Here is a 20,491-nt window from a genome sequence, read left to right as displayed (position 1 = left end):
GGAGAAAAGATTAATTCACTCTGTGTCACTGGTATTGTCACTCTCTACATTAAATCATAAATATCCTGACAGCTGCACAAAGAATGTGTGGCACCACAGACCTGGGTAATTGTCAGATATGTGTCACATTTGGTCATGAAGGATATTTACAACTTCACCTCAATACCGATATGATTCAGAATGATGGTTCCATTTGGAATCACTAATAAAAACGCACATTTCAGCATATGTGCATTCAAAGGGCTTCTAAACTCAGGAGCAAGAACACTCGCACAATTGCACACCTTCCACTGCTATCCATGCTGTGTCATGTCTTTTGTAAGCTCCATGGCTCATGCTGTGTTGCACTAATCCACTGTTTTGCAGCCTTTTGCTGGTTTTAGCAAAAATCCTCCCATCACAGCTCCCAGAAGTCATGCAGTCATGATCGTACCACAATTATAGCTGGCTCGCTGCTTCAGTATTGACAGAATCTTCCTTTTTGTTTCTTGGCAGCAGTGGCAAATCCATGGAAGGTGGGGGGGGGAGGCAAAATTCCCATCTTGAGACACCAATTTTTTTTATTTTATTGCTATTTACCAGAGAAAATATATTTTATTTGGTGCAAGGCCCTGTATAAAAGGTTTAAAATTCTTGGACCGACCCCCCTCCCACCCACCTTGGGAAGTTTCTTTATCCACTTCTGCTTGGTGGTGGTGCTTCTTGACCAAAGTTATAAGCAAATGTCCAAATGTTGTTTTTGGTTCCATCGCAAACCAATTGCATTGGCTTTTTAGTCTAAACTGTGCTAAAACTTTGTAGTATTATTACAAACCTTGGGTGAACCACACCAGCTTGAGGTCTTCTTCTGCTCCTAAAAAAATATAAAATACTAATAGTAAGGCTATTTCAGATTTTTTTTTAATCTTACAATTCTCAAAGTATTAATGATGTATAAAACAACACAAGGGATTACATTTAAGTAAATATAACCACCAAGTTGCTGAAATATCTCCCATCCATAACTTCCAATATAAACATTAGAATTTTAATTAGTGACTTAGAAAATACCTTTAATTCTACTACATTAATTGCTGCTACAGACACAGCAGTCCAAGTAATGATTCAATACCTGCAATCGTATCGTGACATGTGACCGCTAATTTACAAAAGTATGATTATTTGATTGCGCGGTATTATAACCGAGTAGTGTGGACAAGCATAGCCCTGATCAACTCGCACCCATATCTCAAATGTCTGCCAGACTCGTTTGTCAATGCATACCGCTGTTTTATCACTTTTTATGTAATTCTTTTCCACTTGTGTCATTAAATACCCTTGGGTAGTCTGTTGACATTTAAAGGCAATAATTTTGTAGATTTCTGCCAAATAGAGTATTTTCAAATTTTGATTTAAAGCTTTCGTGACTGCAGTGATTCATATTCTTGGTTCTTTCGGTAAAGTCACGTTGAAGGAAACAATAAAATATATATTAACCAATAAAATATATATTTTATTAACCAATAAAATATATATTTTATTAACCAATAAAATATATATTTTATTATTTTATTGTTTCCCTTCAACGTGACTTTACCGAAAGAACCAAGAATAAGAGTATTTTCATTCAAGAGTAATTTCTCCTTTCCCAAAAGAACATGCATGCCCATTATATGACTTTCAAAAGGGGCTTGCATAGTTTACAATGCTCCTGTAAAATATTGAGTGGATAAGCAATATGGTGACTGATTAGTTGAGTCCGATAAATTATTGGATGAAATATTGCTTTCAGAATTTCTAACCTGTTTACATAAACTATATAAGCTTCCAAATCACAACCATTAATTTAAATTGGTGGAGCAGTCTGTATAGATAACTGCTCTTCACATCTCACTCTAGATATTGCATTAATATCTTCATAAACATTAAGTGATGTACATAATACTTATACACCTTTAGAAGTTCTGCTCTACTACGTTAATATTCTAAAGGTTGTGCTACTAAGCATGCCGTATGTTAATCTACATCGGAGAATCTATTATTTGCGTGCAGCTAAAGCTACAGAGGGTCTTGTTGCTTCATTTTAAACCATTGCCCAGATTCATGAATGATGATGTTAATCAATACCATGAGCATGGTGTCTATTCAAGCGTTACCCTTGTGTCTTGGAGTGCAGGTACGACCTATCTCGATCATGCTGGGGCCACTCTCTATGCTGAGAGCCAGCTTCAAGGCTTCATGCGTGACCTGTCGTCCAATGTTTTCGGTAATGCAAATTGTGCCTCATTTATCGGGGGTTTTATTAGAATGTATGTATTTATTTGTAGCACTAATGTAGCCCAGGTTTCCCCAGGCGACCATGTCAATTGCATTCATTTTATTAAACTACAGTTTAACTATTAGGTCTTTTCAGTTTTTACTAAACGTTTACAATTTAATTGTAAAGGCACAAATATTTCTTCCTTAAATAAACTTTCTTAACATTTATATAGTCCATATATATGGAACTGTTTAAAAACACGTTTTATTTTTTGCAATTGCAGGTAATCCACACAGTCATAATAATGTCAGCAAATTCACCCATGACATAATTGAAAATGTGAGATACAGGTACGTACCTTGCATGTATACTCGTAATAGAACATTAAAAACAATACACGTGCTTGTCACCGCTGATGGCCATAGTCCTCAAATGTGGAGGCATTTATTCATTTGTAATCTATTCATTTTCAATAAATATTCACATTTTGTAAATTGTTCAACAATTGTCAGTTTTGTCATAGTTCTCCATCGTTGAGACATTTTTTTAATGGTAAATATGCCACTGCTGCAAACCTCAGCCACCGCTGTATTTGTCAAATGTACAATATATGTACAGTGCCGTATGAAACTGGCTATGTTATAAATATCACAGAAATTTCAGGAATTTGTACACGTTTTTCCAAATTGAGTAATCAGGATGAAACGTCACACGTGTCAAGTCCACAATAACTTTTTTTTACAAGATCATAATTTGATCAGGTTATGGTCGGGTTGTGAATATCTAATGGTGCCCATTCATCGATTAGCATTTTCCAGTAGACAGTAGCATATTTTGATTGCCATGGACCCTGGTGCAGGGAATGATATGGGGCCCCCTCTCAGATTTCTCCCCTCATCCTAGCACGGTGCTTGCACCCCACTGGCCCGTGGGTCCCGGTGCAGTCACAGCCTGCGCACTTGATTACTACACCACACTCATAATATTGACGCATAAAATACAATGGAAGAGCATTCGTGAGCAGGTTGGCAACACTGTTTACGCTTGCACGATCTTGTGTTCAGCATGAAAAGGTATCTGCTATGCTCCAGTGGACACCAAGCAGGCACGCAATGCACCTGTGCACACAATGCACCTGTGCTTGATTAAATTAAGTATCAAAAGCCCCATGAACTTACTGTCATTACATCGCAATGTAATATTTAGAAATTGCATGCATCACTTACGCCCATAAATAGAATACCATCTTTGGGTGACATTACGTTTTCTCAAGTGGTGTGTCCTGAGGCGACTGCCCAGCATGCTATATATATCAATCTTAAACAGCTTTTACCCACTCTATCAATCTATCGTATTCTGCAGCATGCCTGCCGTCTCTGTGTACATGACCGGCCACAGGAGGCTTCCAATGTTCTCTAAGCATTTATAGCTTGAGCCATGTTTGAGATGCATTGTTCCTCAGAAGGATTTATTTCTCTTTTTATATATCACTTATTCTTCATGGCTACTTTTCTTCCTGTTCATTCCACCACCTGCCTACCACTAAATTTACCATATGAGAAATCGAACCTCTTATCCCACACACAGTAAAGTGATGTTTGATTGTCAAGTGGCACTCTCGTTGAGACTGGGACATTTATACGGTATATTGATGCAAGTTATATATTTTTTAGTGGAGTGCCTAAAGATTGCAATACAAAAGCCCTGGAGCATACACAAAGAGGGCAAACAGTATTTCATTGTGGAGTGCCTAGAAATGTTCGTAGAAGAATAGTTGCACGTAACGCAGTACATTCGAATTTGCTTTGTAAGATAAGGCACAACGCTAAACTAAATATGTTACGCACATCGGCTGGGTGTCCCGGGCTGTCCGACATCGGTTGAAAGCTTTGTTAATCAGAACAAAGACTTTAAAGTTACATACAGGTTTGTCATCATAACCCTCCAGTGATGTCACCTGATGATGTCACTCCCATCAATCAAAACAGTGACGTGACGAAAGCAAACTGTGGCAGCAAACTTGACAATAACGTATTCTTGGTTCTTTCGGTAAAGTCACGTAGAAGGGAAACATTAAAATAATAAAAATATAAAACATTAAAATTCTCACGACGTTTCGACTGCAACACAAGCAATCATCAGGTGTGAAAACCACAGCAATAATTTTTTTGAAAAAAGTGGCGTTTTTTTTGTTAACGTTAGCACCGCGGAGAGCGATTTGGCAGTTATTCAGATGGACGAGTCCATCTATGTTCGGAAAAAAGAGGGGGGAGACGAAAATAATGGATGCGGTCTGAAAGCCACCGTAAGCGTGAACAATCAATTAAGACCCGAAATGGCTTATCAAATCCTTCCAATGATTGCTAAGCCAGAATACATCTTCTCAGTTAAAATTGTCTCTGTGTTTGTATATGTGGATAGCCTCTTGAACGAATCTCTCATGGTAGCCAGATGGCTTGCAGAGAACCTCTGTCTTGGAGAAGTCAATGTCATGTGAGCCTACTGAATTATAACTGATCTGCCACGGCCGAGGTGTTGGTCCTACCGTGTTTTAGGTCTGCTTTGTGTTCACGGATGCGGTCCGATACATGTTGTTTGGTTTCTCCAATGTAACTACTACCACAGAGGCAACTTAGTTTGTAGACGCCAGGGTACTGTATGTCTGGAATCACATCTTTTACAGACGGAACCAGATCACGGATTTTATGTAATGTGTTGAATCGGACCTGGATCTTGTGTTTATTCAAGATTATGGAGATCTTTTTTGTGATCCCCGCAATGTAGAGTAAAGTGATGGTTTTGAATGGCTCCTCAAGAGGGTCCTTCTTCATGGTTGGAGTGATACAGTGAGGGAAAAAAGTATTTGATCCCCTGCTAATTTTGTACGTTTGCCCACTAACAAAGAAAAGATCAGTCTATAATTTTAATGGTAGGTTTATTTGAACAGTGAGAGACAGAATAACAACAAAAAAACCAGAAAAACGCATGTCAAAAATGTTATAAATTGATTTGCATTTTAATGAGGGAAATAAGTATTTGACCCCTCTGCAAAACATTACTTAGTACTTGGTGGCAAAACCCTTGTTGGCCATCACAGAGGTCAGACGTTTCTTGTAGTTGGCCACCAGGTTTGCACACATCTCAGGAGGGATTTTGTCCCACTCCTCTTTGCATATCTTCTCCAAGTCATTAAGGTTTCGAGGCTGACGTTTGGCAACTCGAACCTTCAGCTCCCTCCACATATTTTCTATGGGATTAAGGTCTGGAGACTGGCTAGGCCACTCTAGGACCTTAATGTGCTTCTTCTTGAGCCACTCCTTTGTTGCCTTGGCCGTGTGTTTTGGGTCATTGCATTGCTGGAATACCCATCCACGACCCATTTTCAATGCCCTGGCTGAGGGAAGGAGGTTCTCACCCAAGATTTGACGGTACATGGCCTCGTCCATCGTCCCTTTGATGCGGTGAAGTTGTCCTGTCCCCTTAGCAGAAAAACACCCCCAAAGCATAATGTTTCCACCTCCATGTTTGACGGTGGGGATGGTGTTCTTGGGGTTATAGGCAGCATTCCTCCTCCTCCAAACACGGCGAGTTGAGTTGATGCCATAGAGCTCCATTTTGGTCTCATATGACCACAACACTTTCACCCAGTTGTCCTCTGAATCATTCAGATGTTCATTAGCAAACTTCAGACGGGCATGTATATGTGCTTTCTTGAGCAGGGGGACCTTGCGGGTGCTGCAGGATTTCAGTCCTTCACGGCGTAGTGTGTTACCAATTGTTTTCTTGGTGACTATGGTCCCAGTTGCCTTGAGATCATTGACAAGATCCTCCCGTGTAGTTCTGGGCTGATTTCTCACCGTTCTCATGATCATTGCAACTCCACGAGGTGAGATCTTGCATGGAGCCCCAGGCCGAGGGAGATTGACAATTCTTTTGTGTTTCTTCCATTTGCGAATAATCGCACCAACTGTTGTCACCTTCTCACCAAGCTGCTTGGCAATGGTCTTGTAACCCATTCCAGCCTTGTGTAGGTCTACCATCTTGTACCTGACATCCTTGGAGAGCTTTTTGGTTTTGGCCATGGTGGAGAGTTTGGAATCTGATTGATTGATTGCTTCTGTGGACAGGTGTCTTTTATACAGGTAACAAGCTGAGATTAGGAGCACTCCTTTTAAGAGTGTGCTCCTAATCTCAGCTCGTTACCTGTATAAAAGACACCTGGGAACCAGAAATCTTTCTGATCGAGAGGGGGTCAAATACTTATTTCCCTCATTAAAATGCAAATCAATTTATAACATTTTTGCCAGGCGTTTTTCTGGATTTTTTTTGTTGTTATTCTGTCTCTCACTGTTCAAATAAACCTACCATTAAAATTATAGACTGATCATTTCTTTGTCAGTGGGCAAACGTACAAAATCAGCAGGGGATCAAATACTTTTTTCCCTCACTGTAGCTTTCCGGATTGTGTAGTCGGAGTAACCATTTGCCTTAAGAGCTTGGTGCACGTGCTTCAGTTCACTGGCTATGTGTTCCTGGTCGGATATGCATTGGGCTCTATGGTGCAGAGTCTTGATGAGGGAATTCTTATGGGATGGATGGTGGTGGGAATCCGGTTTCAGGTAAGCATCCGTATGGGTGGCTTTCCTGTAGACAGAGCGGTTCATTGAACCATCAGGTTTATTTTTTATTAGGACATCCAAAAAGGTAGCTTGCCATCTTTTTCGACTTCCATGGTAAATCTGATGGCTGGGTGTATGGTCGAGGAATTGGTCTTGAGCAGGCCGGCAATATGGCCAGATGACAAAAGTGTCATCCACGTACCTCTTCCATAAGGTTGGGCGCAGAGTGGCAGTCTGGATGGCGTCGGTCTCAAATTTCTCCATGAAAATGTTGGCTACAACTGGAGATAGAGGGGAGCTCATTGGGGTGCCCTCAGTTTGTTTGTAGAAAGTTCCATTCCAAGTGAAGTATGTATTGGTTAAGCAGTGTCTCACCAGGAGGAGTACGTCAGTGTTTCGTCCTTGATGAACCAAGTCTTCAATGATTGCGATGGTGTTTTCTCCTATAACATCAGATTGCAGCGCCACATTAAAGACGCACTACAATGAGAATAGATTAAAGCGATTTGAAGCATGTTTCATTTTCAAAATGGAAATATGGTTTGGGGGGGGCATAGCTTTGTGACGTCATATTTGAGGGGGGGGGGTCTGACTTTTTGTGACGCCGTGTGACGAGGGGGGGGGTCAAAAATCGTCCAAAATCGCGTGACGTCATTTATGGACGGCCCCTTATGGGGCAGAGGAAGAGACCCAGACAGGGTTGTTTTTTTGCTGCGATATTAAAGACGTAAGTGTTTGAACCGCACGTAATTTAAGGCAGCGGATAAAGTACAGCCATTCCTGTTTGATAGTGCCACAAGTAAATGCATTTATTTATGATTTTCATACATAGTGTACGTGCGAATGCCGAGGCATCAACTCTTAAGTATAATGAGCGAAGCGCTCTAGGGCACGTGTTATTTCGCAGTAGATGCGTATATAAAGAAAGCCAGAGCCGGGTGAAGTGTTTCTACGGGGGTGTGCAGGTTAGCCTGGTGTGCTGACTGAAGCAGGCACGGGAGTGCTTGCATAAATGATACATTAGACCAGCTTGGTGATTCATATATTATGAATGATGGATGGCACAGCCTAGCGATTGCATAAAGAAAGAGGGAAAAAATATATCTAAGAAAATGTGATGTCCATAATAATTTATGCAGTGATGTTGAATGTCAGTTTTCATGCGGTTAGTTAAAGTTGCTTACAGGCATATAGACATTTTAAATCGCCATTGTGGGAAATGACAAAAAGGACACTTAGCATTCCTCGTGTAACCACATTTGACCCTACATTTACATCTTTCTGATAAAAAAAAAACACTTCCCGGTGTTAAAATAAAATGTAAGAAATGTATGCACGCACACTGTACACCCTACACATATCTGTTTCTTAAGTACAGTATATCGAATGCTGCATAAATACATGCATATTATTAAACCTGTCACAGAAGAACCCTTAATATAATGACTGCAAAACCGGTGGATAAGGGATATGACTCATTAATACAGTTTGCCTGACCTGTCGTGAAGCAAGACTCTGGCTTAATGCATTTTTTTTTGTGATTGATCATCTCGGAACCAAAACCACAAACCTTTCTCTGCAACATTTATGATAAATGGAAGCAGATATTCAAGCCGTTCATCTTGTACTTGTGTTACACAAATCGAAAGCACGATGTTTTTTTAAATTAAGGAAACATTCGTACTCTGAGAGCACGAGATCAATATCTATAATATAGCTCCGTGAGTTTAATATTTTGGAATGTTTAGGGCATGTGTATATTTTTCTCTGCCACAGAAGGAAACCGAGTCTAATATAGCTCTACTGCTTTTCTTCAGGTCAGTTGTTGATTAAGGAAACGGCCCACAGCCAGGCTACCTACCGATCTCGGGCTAGTTGTTCAACCATCTCAAGAGTCAACCAATCAATTTAAGGCCATATTAATTTAGTGCTTTGCGGGATAGCTTCCTATTATCCGTGATTTTTCCTTACAGATAAGTGGATAAAAATTGCGGGTAACCCCACAGACAATAGGATCCATGATATTGGTCCCCCAGATCACGACAGATAAGAGTAATGTATACAATACCCTCCTGTCTGTGCATTTCTGCAACAAAAGCAGCAACATCAGCAAAGTGAAAAAAATGTGTGCTTACACATCATTCTAATACAACTCACAATATCTCAAAAGGCTATATGTTAACGGTGGAAAAGCATTGTTTCATTTTCCCCCCCAAAAAACCCACCTGAGATTGAGAAGCTGTGCAAGTGATTGTGAAAGTGCCTCAGGAAAATCATTCATGCTGACCGTGCCGGACATATTTTTCAAACATGGGAAGAGCTGAATTACAAAACCCGCACGTGAGGTGCATCTGTAGCCATCGTTGGGCTCTAAAGCAGCCACTGCTGGGGTCATCGGACTGCACTGGGCAAAATATGCAACAACCACCCTCCATGGTTGCTATTCTGTGCATCAGTTAAAGCCATTGGGGTTAATGAGAAATAGTTTTACCACTGTTTCGTTGTCACTTTATTGTATTTTCTTGCATTGGCAGATGTGGGTTGGGGACTCCCTGATTTAATGTGGACACTTGCATACATTTAAGACACCCCTCCTGAGATAATTACTGGTGGTAGACAAACTATGCACGGGCATCCATGTGAACATACAAAGTGAAAGATTTCGTACCATAGCTATGTGAATGATTTGATAAAATGTGCAAAACTTGGCCGAATATTCCATGGACACCCCTTGCAATATTTGCATTACTATGCTTTTCCTCTTTCCCACTTACATTTTTCCTTTTGTCACATTTTGTTTCTTGACACCAACTTTAAAGTACCGATGTAATCTGTTTCGTTTGTCATTTATATCATCAACATCAGATGCGTTCAATCCACTGTTTTATGAAGGCCTCCCAGAGCCACTGCCGTCCCTCTTGAGCCTGTGATGTAATAATCCGCCTATGCACCTGCACATGAGCTGATTTCATCACTCCATCTCCTCGAGTACATCCTCTTGGACGCATTCCATTCCTTGGCTGCCACTCTTGTCATTATTCCTGATCAAGTCACATATCCTGTCCAAGCCCACTTAATTTTCTGAACACGTTGAATTATATATTTAACTGCTTAAGTGCTCTAATTCACATGCTCCTCTTCAGATCTCTAATTGTAATTTTAAACGTGCATCTCTCAATACTTCTTTGTGCACCTTTGTGTTGTTTGTTAATGACCATGTTTCTGTACAATGTCATGATAAGTAGTTTGCGCTGATAAAAAATGTTCTTTAGCCATATTGGAATGTTACTTTTCATGATGAAGTTCAAAAACACCCTAAACCCACTCTCTTACGCCTCTTTATTTCATAATTTTGATCCCAGTCTGCTTTCAATAGCTTTCCGATGTACTCATTCTGCTGTTTCCCAGTTGTATTCTCCCAACAGATATCTCCAATGTAGAGTATTAAAACAGTGATTAAATTGAAAGCCGCTCTTCATTAAGTACATTTTTATATGAATTAACACGTGTTTATTTAATTACTGTAAACGTTTAGATTATTCCCCTGCACAGTATAATCAGTAGTAGTAACTGTAATACTGTTGAATATAGCAATAATGTAACAATCTCCATTATAATGACTGTAAAAATTATAAAAGTACAGATTATTTGAAAATCGTGGTGCTTTCTAAAGAAAGTTACCGTTGTTTAGCTCTTGTGGGAATACAATCTAATTTATTGCCCTGTTGGAGGTATCTTTGGAAATTACCTTGTTAAATTTTGCTTTAAAATGGGTTACCAAGACATCACTTACCAACATGGATTAGCGGTGCTCATAACAGTCACTTTATTAATCGGGGAATTTCATGAGATTGTTGTGGGATTTGTTCTCTCTTATTTGAACTTTAGAAGAAGAATTCCACATTCATCCTTGTTTTATATTTATTAATAATTACACGAGTTATTGACCATGAAATTGTTTCGTGCGTCTGATTTATAGACACCATTTCAACGTTTATGGTGAATACTTTCACTGTGTGAGATTTTGATGTTGATTCACTCTGGTCAACATATTCATTATGTACTACTGTACAGTATAAGTAGACGTATGTGTCCGGACTTTGTTAATCAACTCTGCAGTAAATATGGGATTCCCCCCCTCCCCCCATTCTGAAAATGAGAAGCGGCATTGAACTATCAAGGTGGCATACTCTTTGGTTCTTTCGATAAAGTCACGTAGGTATAAAAGGGGACTTATTTATTTATTTTATACCTACGGTAAAGTCACGTAGGTATAAAATAATTGTATTTTTTTTATTTTATACCTACGTGACTTTACCGAAAGAACCAAAGAGTATGGATTCCTGCAGTCACGAAAGCTTCAAATCTAGGTTATCAAGGTGGCATTTAGCATTATTGCAGCCAATCTATGGAGCAGCCACGAGATACAGTATACAATTATGTTAACGTTTTGTACTTGGCTAGGACTCTTTTCGTTGGGTTACCGCAGGCTGCTTCTGTGTTTCAAGTTTGTTGATGCAATTTCATGGTCTGACACCATGTGATTTCGGAGAGTTTTGGCAGCTTAGACTTATGCATACATATACCGTTGCACACTAATGCACACACGTTTATTCGTATCATCGCGTGGAAAAGCGAAATTGCGCAATTGGTTTAGTTGGAAAATAAATGGAAAAGTTAACTGAAGTTTCGGACCATACTGCTGGAGTGCACATTCACCGCAGTGAGAGTTTTTTTTTCTTCCCAACAGCACATCTATAAAGTATGCTATTACCACAAAATGAAATTGCAATTTTAATGGGGTACACTAAACAGGGCGAGTATTGCGATGGAAGTTATTACAAAAAGCGCTTCTACACAACGGCTGAGTTGCAAATGTGTTGCAGAATTCTGAACCGTTGAAAATATTTTCTTTTAATCTCCGTGTCAGAATATTGCGAGTTTAAAAGGCATCACCTTTTCACTAGTGAATTGCTATGCATTAAGATATTTTCGATTTAACACGTAGGCTTTTGCAATCAATATTATTCATAATTAAGGTTTAGATTGCGTCAATATAAATGTCGTTAACCCACCACCACCCGACACAGCCAATTAGTAATGTTTCCACGTGAATAAAACTCGCCAACTAGGAGTAAATCCACAACATTTACAAACTGAGTATGACGTTTTTTTCTGGCAATTACAACCAACTTCACCAGGCGATTTGCCTGTTAATGTTGTGGGTTTACTCTCCAACATACTGCTGTGCTGAAGTAGGGACTAATTGGCACATGTTGTTAACGTGACAAACCTTGCTAATTGGCTGTGTCGGGGGGTGGTGGGTTAACAAGACATTTTATATTTACGCAATCTAACAAAAAAAAACCTTAATTATTAAATTAAGATTTTCATTTGTTTGAACACAATAGGGACGGTTTTAAAAATATATTTTGTTTCTGTGACCAGGATCCTTCAACATTTCAAAGCCTCCCCTGATGAATATGCCGTTCTCTTCACCTCGGGGTGCACGGCAGCTCTCAAATTGGTGGCAGAAAGTTTCCCCTGGTCCAGCGGGAAACAAAAGAAGCCATCTGCGAAGTTAACGGAGCATGTCCAGCCCTCAAACAGAGAGGACGTGTGCAGTTTTAATGGCGGTGGTGATGCAGCATCTGAGCTTGACAGGCAGAGCGGGAGTGTGTTCTGCTACCTCACGGATAACCACACGTCGGTGATTGGCATACGTGTCTTGGCACACAATGCTGGTGCCGGATGCCTTGCAGTGACCCCTGAAGAGGTAGAATCGGGCCCGGCTCAGACCTTCTGTGGCCCAAAGTGTAAATGCGATATTAACAGAAATACAGCTGCTGGCAAGGTTAGTGAATCCTCAGTGGGCCACCAGTGTGTACAGACCCAGCAGGACGGAGGCGAACCGCAAATTCACGAGCCACCGCCTCCCAAAAGGCTCGAGAGACCTGCCGATGTCAAGGAGCTCCACCACCTATTCGCTTTCCCGGCGCAGAGCAACTTCACGGGCAGAAAGTACCCGCTGCGCTGGGTGGCAGCTGTGCAGGAAAGGGGAGCGGCGGCCCTGCTGCCAACCCAAGCAGTGGTGGTGCCCGAGAGTGGTCGGTGGCACGTCCTGCTGGATGCCGCGAGCCTCGCAAGCACTGCCCCACTCGACCTGTCGGTCCACGCGGCCGACCTCGTTCCCATCTCCTTCTACAAACTCTTCGGGTTCCCCACCGGCCTCGGCGCCCTGCTGGTTCGGGCGCCCTGCCAGGCCCTGTTACTCAAGCATGGGGCATACTTCGGAGGGGGCACGGCCGCAGCTTATTTACCCGCGGAAGACTTCTATGTTCCTCGAGACTCCTTCTGTGACAGGTGTGGTTCATGCTTGCTTTTCCACAAGCGCGTTAATTTATTGGTCAGTAATTAAGTGCAATTGGACGTAATAATTGGAAAGCTGCCTTGGGAAATCAGTTACTGGCTGTAACAGTGATTTATTTTCGTGGCGGAAGTGGCTCATTGTGTTTTTTTACACCGAGTTTGTTGTAGTAAGATTCGTTTTAAATAACACTTGATATTTTTTTTATTCCACTTTAGAAGCTAAAAACAACAAAAAATCCAAATATATATGGAACTACTATTATACACACATCATCGGTGACTAAAGGTGTGCTTGTCTGTAGCAGGACATCCATTCTTAAGTTGGTGAATTAACAAATTGTGGCAGCATTTCATGCATTTACCTTTTGGAGTAATTTGTCAGATAAACAAACTATAGTATAGTAATTTAGTTATAAATAAAGTCGAAGAAATTCAACTTCCCTACAATTATGCACGTTATTCTGACTGCACTGGTTCTATGTGGATGTATTTATCATCTATTGCAGTGGTTCTTAACCTGGGATGCACGCACCCACTGGGGGTGCGAGATTCCCTTTCTGGGGGTGCGAGACATGGCCAGATTTTTTTAGAAGGTAAATCATAGAAAACACAAATTAAGTACAGGCACGTAAGTACAGCTACTTTGTTTCATCAAACCTCCTATGTATTTATTAACATACATGTTTTTCACGATTGAGAACCATTGGGGTGCAGTCTGCAGTTAAGGTTAAGAACCACTGATCTAGTACAATGCTTTTAAAACGTAGGGGATCATTGCAAGAGTGCGACAATGTGAACTTATCGGCGACAGATCCCCAACCTCCATGCTTCTCTTGAGGGGTGTAACGATGCATCGATTCATCAAATGTCAATTCTTCTAGCTCATGATACCTGCACCGAATCGCATGAGTAAGAATTGATGTTTATTCGATTTGTTTGCGTTGTGCAGTGGGTTCACGTGGTCCATGTGACCACTAAATGACCCACTACACTCATCACAATGAAACAAATATATTCTTCAATTGAATTGTGATCCTTGTATCGCAAAAAACTTAATTGAATTGCAGTGGGAGTGGATGGTTCCACCCCTACTTTTCTCCATCTGAAATCTTTCACGCAATGTATTGTTCATCATCGATGTACACGAGGGTGATATATACACGCATGCTCTGTGGCTAAGTGGTTACAAAGTACAGCAGCAGATGTGTTAATTTGCACGTGAATACAAATAAACCTCACTTGACAAAAAATGTCAAGGCCTTACACAAATGTCACGCCTCCAAAAAAATTTGGTAAATGTCACCAATTGATATGATGGCTTCCAAATTGTCTTCCGTCACAGATACAAAACGTAGATGTATTTATATTTTGTTTGCTGGATCTAAGCTTTATCAGCCTTACCTCCCCTAGTGGGATGGCATGCCTTTTCCCCCCTCATCTTAAAGGTGATCATCTCCCCATTTAATATATCGGTTTGACAATTGCTGTAAATATTGAATGGAAAGGAACCCTCTCATCTTCAGCAATGTTGCTTAGGAAAGAAAAATTTGCACGCATTAAAATGTTATCTCAGAAACGTAGGGGGAATTTTCCACACCCTCTTTCAAGTATTTATCCAACCAGTAACAATATATGGCAATGCATGAATATATTCCCAGCCTGGATGGTAATCCTAGAGCTGTTAAACAGTGTTCAATGGTGGTGGGAAGCAGTGACCTTTATGTTTTGGTAGAAATTACCAAGCACTGGAACTGGGAACCTTCCACCAGTGTTGGAGGAGAATATATTTTGAGGCATTCTTGACTCGAGGTTGTGCTTACAATCCTGTGTTTCCCTTTTAATGTTTCCTAATTAATGTTTATTGCCCCCAAATTGTAATATATTTCAATAACGAATGACCATTTTGCAGACAAATGCACATTGCTGATTACAAGCCAGTCCTCTTACCGTTTTTAGTAGACGTGTAATTATTCCTCCACCCAGTTATTGAACAAATTGTCACAATTTGGGGTTGCAGTTCAATTAAATAATTTGTAATTAATTTAAAGATAATAAACGCCATAGTTTTTAAGTCTCGATTTTACCGTTGAATTTAGTATTTCTCTTTTTTTTTATTTTGCTCCATTAGCCTAAATATGATTCGCATACAATTGACGTCATATGCATATATCATAAATATTCTTCAAATATGATTAAATGCATGCTGAGCACAGGAATTGAGGTTAATGAGTGACTCAATGCATCGTTACGTGCCTATCGACATGCGACAGACAACAAACTGCTGAAATTATTGGAAATCAAATGCTATGGAATATGTCCTGAGGCACAACCAACTGTCAGATGGTTTGTTTTGCAACAGCTTTGTTGGCCGAGTCAGTTCGCGATCGTACTAACGCACTGTATGCGATGACAGCTCCTGGCTTTGTTTTCGGCAGTAACTGCCAGTGGCGGCGAAAAGACCGTCCGTCCAGAATGTTGGGGTGGCTGAGAGGGCTGCGATTGATCCCCTGCGTATGCACCATTTGTCACACTGCTGTTCATGCTTCGGGTGGTGGAGATCGATAGGGCCCAAGCGAAGCTCGCTCGTTCCCCATTGCCTGGCACACGGCGCCACCAGGGGAGGCTCCAATGCCAGCGAAGCGATCTCAGCAATTAAATATGTGCTTTGCTACTCCTCCATCAACCACGATAATTAAATTAGCAGGCAGATAATTTAATCAATAGCATTCATAATAAAGGTTTTTGGGTTAGATCGCGTTATTTATAAATGTGTCGTAACCCTCCACCACCCGACACGGCCAATCAGTAAAAAAAAATGTGTCACGTTTACAAAGGACAAATAGTTCACTACTTTAGCCCACCGGTGTGTTGAAGAGTAAATTAACATCATTTAAAATTTGAGTACGACGTTTCGCTGGCAATTACGTCCAGCATCATTGGGCATTTCGCCAGAATGGTAAAGCCCTCACTTGCTCCCGGTCTTAAATAGAGCAGCAGGGTGACGTCATCATTTAACTCATTCAGGTGCAGTGATTTGAGGCGGAGGGGGGGGGGTATTGGTAATCAGTAACACATTATCAGCCGATTGTTGTGTTATGGTATCGATTATATTCCAATCGTTTGGTATTACCTTTGAATCTCTGCACCTTTTGAGGAACGCCAGTGAAGATATCAATTTCATCCGCTTAATGTGGAGCTTCTCCAACTTTCTGGTTTTAAGAAAAGTATCCTCCCCATAGAGGTTAGTCAGTTTAACGCTTAGGCTTTCGCGACCAATATTATTTGTAATAAAGGTTTTTGGGTTAAATCGCGTTATTTATAAATGTGTCGTAACCCTCCACCACCCGACACGGCCAAACAGTAAAAAATGTGTCACGTTTACAAAGGACAAGTAGTTCACTACTTTAGCCCACCGGTGTGTTGAAGAGTGAATCAACATCATTAGTGTCATATAAAATTCAGCAGAAAATGTTAGTTAAAACCTTTAATTAAGTGAGCGTTGTTTGTAAATCGTCAGATTCTATGCTAACTATTGTAAATTTTGCTGTGACTAAAATGTATATTCCTTTAGGGCATTCCACCGCCCCTACATGATTTATAATGGGGCACATTCTAATTTACTCCCTTATATCATTCGTTATTGTTTGACTGCAAGTTTATTTGCACGTAATGCATTGCAATAACTGTGCATAATATTCAAATATCTATAAAACTTCATCTTTATGGATTTTTCTATACAGTGCTTATTTATTTTTGTACTTAAAACTGGAATACTTAAGAATGTAACTAGTGCTGTAACCATTCATTATTTCAGTTGATTTTAATGTACGCACATGTTAGGTAATAACAGCAAGTAGATTTTATTGAGAGCCAATCAGAAATGAAGTGAGTTATTGATAACTAATGTGGAAGTGGCAAAAATTTGGCTGCATTTCTATCCTTACAAAATATCAATGGGAATCATTAAACAATACGTAGTAAATTAATGAGAAACTGCATTGTAGCACTGCAAAGCGGTGATGTAGCTATCAAGTGTGCAGGTGGTACAACTGGTTCATGGGCCGGAATGGCCCACATTCTGAACTACGAAGAGGGTGGGGACCCCACCCCCACCCTCTTCGTTAGCGGGGCCCATATAATTCCTTGCAAATGGGCCCTTGCTAACCACATTACACCACAGCTGTAATGACACTCAGTACAGCTAATAAGCAATATAGTGCATTCTCTGGGTTATGAGATGCTCCTAAAAGTATGAGTGCCCTAAAATTGTGACCAGTCTAAATAAAGTTATACAAATTTTGTCACACGTACACACTTACTGGGGATATAAAATATAACCCCCAACTTTAACTTTAAAGTACATGGGGGGAAATTGCGTCATAATCCAGTAAAAAATAATACTCTATCATCAGTTTAACAGCACAAATCTGTGGGATGAGAAATCGGTTTTATCGTTCACAAGCCTAGGTGTTTACTCAAGTGGAATTGGACAGTGAAGGAGCACACCCAGTAAATGTCCAATCAAGATAAAACAGTTTCATTTCAGCAAATAAACAAATAGGACACAACTAATGCCATTCATTTGTACGTGACTCACATGTCACGAGACGCGCATGACACATGTGGCATTTTTTTTGCCCACTGCTTTTCTGCACATTTGTATGCTCCTTAGGCTCAGAACTTGTCGCACATGTTACAACCAGATGTACATCGTGACCTTTGACGCTGAAGCCTGGGGGAGTGCCATGGTGGAAGTAGGTGGGGGGCTGTGACAAAACAATTTGGAGCGGGGTTTTTGATGAGAGCCATGCATAGTGCACTGCCACAGCCGACTGTACTTAGAGTAGTGTAATGCGAAACGCCACACCTCCACAGACGCTGCGCTGACGGCACCCCGACAGCTTTCAATTTAATATCCTTAATATAATAGTGATAATAAATATGTTACAGCCCTTTGTTAATCTGCTTCTGGAAGAAGGCCTCCCCATGCCCTCTCAGTTGTGAGGCTAGTTTGACATTGTACAGGTTAGATGAAGAGGCCCTCGCGAGAGCCGTTCATATGTCACTCTCCACTGATATGAGCCATGGCTGAGAATGATCGAATCGAACTCGCGTGGCCGGGTCCATTGCATAGTGCTCTCCATACATTTTTTTATCCTTGGTGAAAACAAAAACAGTAAATAGAGCAAAATAAACATTTAAAATTAATTCAGTTCATGCTCAAAGCGAGTGTGGGGTGGTGTGCTTTATCTGTTTCATTTCTGAAGCAGTGGTGAAAATTCCACATTCAAATGGAAAGGACCAGTCTCACCATACCACAAAGTTTAGTGCAGTTGAAATAATGATGTTGATTATTATATAATTGAACACATTTGCATTGAAGGATCACAGCAATTCTCCAGATCCTTGAACCCGGCCAATGTCCGTCCACTTGTGGCTAATCAAGAAGCCAGCAAGCAAGGCACGTTTTGTGCAATTGTGTGCTCATGCATATGTCTGCGTTTGGTGCATTTTGCAGTGGGGAGCAGTAGTGCGGTGGTGAGCACACTGCGGTATACACCCGGCTATCTGGGTTCGATTCTGGCTCATGCCCACCACCAGTGACGGTTATCTGAACCGGTCCCTGGGCCTCCCAAAGGTCATAACAGCCTCAAATCAGTACCTGGTGCAGTGTGTAAACATCGCTACTAGGGAGACAAAGCTACACCCACCCCCTCGTGTGCCATGCCGGCCTTCATAGGTGCTCACGAACAGCACTTACCCAACAGACTATTTAGGGTACATCGGGGATATGTCTTTGGTGCATCTGCCAGTGATTTCAGTCAGTCAACCCATGTCGCCTGGGTCTGTCCCGTGACCTGCTGCCAGCAGGCCTTCGACACTTCACCTGGCCTCAAAAGTGTACCTAGCCTGGTAAAAGCGCTATGGTAACATCCACTGTTACTTAGTGGTGAATAGTGGCTGTTATCGTAGCGTAGTGGTTAGAGCACTACGCTATGAACCCAGTGATGAGAGTTCATTTACAACACAAGGCCAACCTCACTGACAAATATCTGAACTAGTTTTGGGCCTTCCCTAGGTTGACTCGGCCTTTAATAAAAATCAGTACCTGATCCAGTGTTTAAACACCAAGACTCGGGATACGAAAGTGGTGGGGCATGGTACTACTGTCACGTGTGTCAACAGCGATATAGAGGTTCTTTGTCTTTGTGTGTGCTGCTGGTACAAGCCCGATTAGCAGTCCTCTACAGAAGCCAGGAGAGGATCTAAGGGTAAATAGGGAACACACCGTTACTGGCCGCCTTTGTCTCCCAAGTGCTAGTTTTGATACTTTACACCAGGAAACCAATTTGAGTTAAGTTGACTTTGGGGAATCCCACATGGCATATGTAGACCTCAGATAATCGGTGCTCAAAAAAAGCATTTCTCCAATTAGTCTCTCACATGAGATGTAATTGTTTTCTCTTGATCTTTCTCAGTGCATTTGTATGCAAAGAGTCTAAGTTACACTTAAAGAGCAGATATTTAGATGCCACCATGTAAAAATGTTCACAGCTCAAATGAGATGCACTTTCGCCTTAACTGCACATACTGCAATTGCTTTAACATTTGCTATCATTTATCGTTAAACAGAAGGTAAAATTTTAGCACCGATTATAAGTGCCGCATCATCGTTATTTTTCAAGAAAAATGATCAAACACTTTTTGACTGCATATTTTAACAGTTTAAAACTCGATATTTTAATTCAAATAGATTTTTTAGAATAATCAGACTGCATCAAATTATGCATAGTACAGTATAAGTACCCTAGAGCTCAGTCTTACGGACATAATTCATTGGCATCAATATTAGATTAATATTGTAATACAAATTCAGTTGACCTTTGTGCACAGTGCAATATTGACTGAATACAGTTATCTTATAGATATAAGCAGAGATCGAACAATGAGGTCATTTTAGCGAGCTTATCATTGCAAGGTTCGTCTAACGTGAAATGGGAATTGGTTCCTGAGGTGGCCTTTTAAACACACCAGCACAACAACCGCACGTGTTGTGACCACATTTTGTGTCTCTTTCGCTGTGCCTCGGTATTCACTCCAGGTTCGAAGATGGCACCGTCTCGTTCCTGGATATTGTGGCACTGAGGCATGGATTTGACACCCTAGAAGGACTCACAGGTATGCCCCCCCCCCCACTTCGGAGAAACAAAAACACGATATGTATCATGGGAAGAAAAATATAATAAACTCCATACACCCAGCT

General features: G+C 40.9%; 1 protein-coding gene across 1 annotated transcript in view; it reads left to right on the top strand.

Annotated features, from left to right (window-relative positions):
• Positions 1–20,491, top strand: part of MOCOS (molybdenum cofactor sulfurase) — a 68,448-nt gene that overhangs the window by 2,495 nt on the left and 45,462 nt on the right. The window contains exons 4-7 of the mRNA XM_032945788.2: positions 2,156–2,245; positions 2,523–2,589; positions 12,307–13,221; positions 20,330–20,406. Of these exons, the coding sequence (XP_032801679.2) occupies positions 2,156–2,245; positions 2,523–2,589; positions 12,307–13,221; positions 20,330–20,406 (1,149 nt within the window). The remainder of the gene's footprint in view (positions 1–2,155; positions 2,246–2,522; positions 2,590–12,306; positions 13,222–20,329; positions 20,407–20,491) is intronic.

Source organism: Petromyzon marinus, chromosome 4, assembly GCF_048934315.1.
Source record: "Petromyzon marinus isolate PM22_M1 ecotype Great Lakes invasive population chromosome 4, UKy_Petmar_22M1.pri1.0, whole genome shotgun sequence".
NCBI classification, from domain to species: Eukaryota; Metazoa; Chordata; class Hyperoartia; order Petromyzontiformes; family Petromyzontidae; genus Petromyzon; species Petromyzon marinus.
This window is presented reverse-complemented; position numbering and strand designations above follow the sequence as displayed.